General features: G+C 38.3%; 1 protein-coding gene across 1 annotated transcript in view; it reads left to right on the top strand.

The window, feature by feature from the left end:
* Positions 1-1,998, top strand: part of LOC109543095 (fasciclin-2) — a gene marked incomplete in the record, with an annotated part of 136,621 nt that overhangs the window by 118,259 nt on the left and 16,364 nt on the right. Inside the window, 1 exon segment of the mRNA XM_048660578.1 lies at positions 481-664. Coding sequence (XP_048516535.1) covers positions 481-664 — 184 coding nt within the window.

Consider the following 1,998-nt stretch of genomic DNA (forward strand, 5'->3'; position numbering starts at 1 on the left):
CTTCTATCTCAAGTGTCAAAAGTCACTCAAGTCGTTCTTCGATAAGTGTCTCTCAAGTGCCACTTGGCACTTGGACTATAAATACGGCCATAAAAGGACGTTGATTTTTACCAATCATGAGTTTGTGTAAATTTTAAATCTGATGTTGTCTCGCCTAAACTTAACGAAATAAACGATGTTTCAGAATTTTTACGTCACACTTTGACTGAGACCCAGGAAAAATAGGAATATCATAACCGCCTATTCAATATATTTTCGCTTTTAAAGTGATAACTTCTTGTGGGATGGTGAACCGATTTTTCTCGGTCAAGGCGAGCCCCACTCCGGCCTCTTCGCGCCTGAGGCTTGGGACGCACATATGCACATTTTTGTTAGTCCGGGTGCATCTGTAGATCTGATAAACTTTTCAAATCAGAATAAATTGAATAGGCGGAAAAGCGCTGACCATGACAATACGGATGGTTTCTTTTTCACTTGCAGATCGAACGGAACAACGGCGAAGAGAGTGAAGTCGAGTGCAGCGAGAACATCCAGCAATCGGTGCAATACACCAACTACCCGTTGGAGAACTTAATGCCCGATACCATTTACAAAGTGGAATTGAGGGCTCACAATGCGATAGGCGACAGCACACCCGCCACCATCCGAATACGGACAGCACGAGGTGAGCCGCATCAGTATTTTAACTACAAAACTGACTTTGTGGGAAGTGGATGTGGTGTGATTTGTGCCAATTTTCGTTTTTGTTTCGTTGTGATTTTGTTTAAGCTTTTGTCGTATTTTGTTTGAACGATCGCATACTCTGAGTTGAATGAACCCGATGGTTCGCCTTGAATTTGAAGGGCTCAAGACATTAATTAGCGTTTTTTTTCGTTTATTTTTTTTGTATGAAACTGACTGAAACTGGAAGTTTGCTAAAAACGTACAGCTTTCCATGGGAGATGCTTTTCAGCGGCCGAAGCTTTACGTTTTTGCCTGTTGCGTGCAAGGTTGAGGTTTCACTAACTAATTTGTTTACAATTTATGTTCTTCAGAAGGAAAACCCTGGACGAACTCATCATCAAGATCATATTCTTTATTCGTCCTAGAGGCCGCTTTGACATTTGCTTTATTATACAACATGCGAAACTATTAATGAACGTAAATTCTAGGTGTACAAACTAGGCGCATAATAATAATATGAATGTTTATAATGTTTTCACATTGTCAAATTCAAGATGCCCATCAGGTTTTTGATATGAGATGGATACCGAAAAATTCCCTACACCAACGTTCGTTCCTGTCGCACGCATCACATAGTTAAATATTTAGAAAATCCAAACGCAACAACACGCGCCAATTTTTTCCTTAAAACACACCTACAGGGTGTCGTTGAACATTTCAACCTTGAATCTATAGCGTTTCGCGAAAAAAGTGCGCCCAAAACATACACAATAAATTATGATAGTATATATATAAGCACACTCCAATACAACTTTCGCTGTTTTATCCCACTTTTCTTTACTTTAAAAGTCCTTTAACTTGAACACGTTTAGAACAACTGCCACCAATAATCCAATGTAAATACGTTAAATACGCAATTTTTATTGCTTCTCTTGAATTTGACAATCAACCGGTTTTACATATAGATATATAAATAAAACAATAAATGTGATGTTTATCTGTAAGTGATATATCAGTGTAAGTACAATTTAGTTCAAGACTTTAATTTCCGTTTGTTTGGCTTCGCAATGATTTACTGCCTAGACACGTAGTTTTACGTGCGAAACAGTTGATTAAAACCCGAGGAGATACTTTACATATCAGGCCATTCATCTGTTTTTTAAATTGCGTATTGATCGGCTAAATCGTTTCGGCAGTAAATTTACCATATCGGTGTCCAAAAAGCTTTAAATAATAATGCATGTCTCGTTACAAAGGCTCAACGGCTTTATAGAGTCGGCTGCTGCTCGCCGTGCATGTCCAATATTTGCAATAAATTCCGTTTTTTACTTGATA

Source organism: Dendroctonus ponderosae, unplaced genomic scaffold (genome assembly GCF_020466585.1).
Source record: "Dendroctonus ponderosae isolate FM_Combo_2020 unplaced genomic scaffold, Dpon_F_20191213v2 Dpon_F_20191213_1, whole genome shotgun sequence".
Classification (NCBI taxonomy): Eukaryota; Metazoa; Arthropoda; class Insecta; order Coleoptera; family Curculionidae; genus Dendroctonus; species Dendroctonus ponderosae.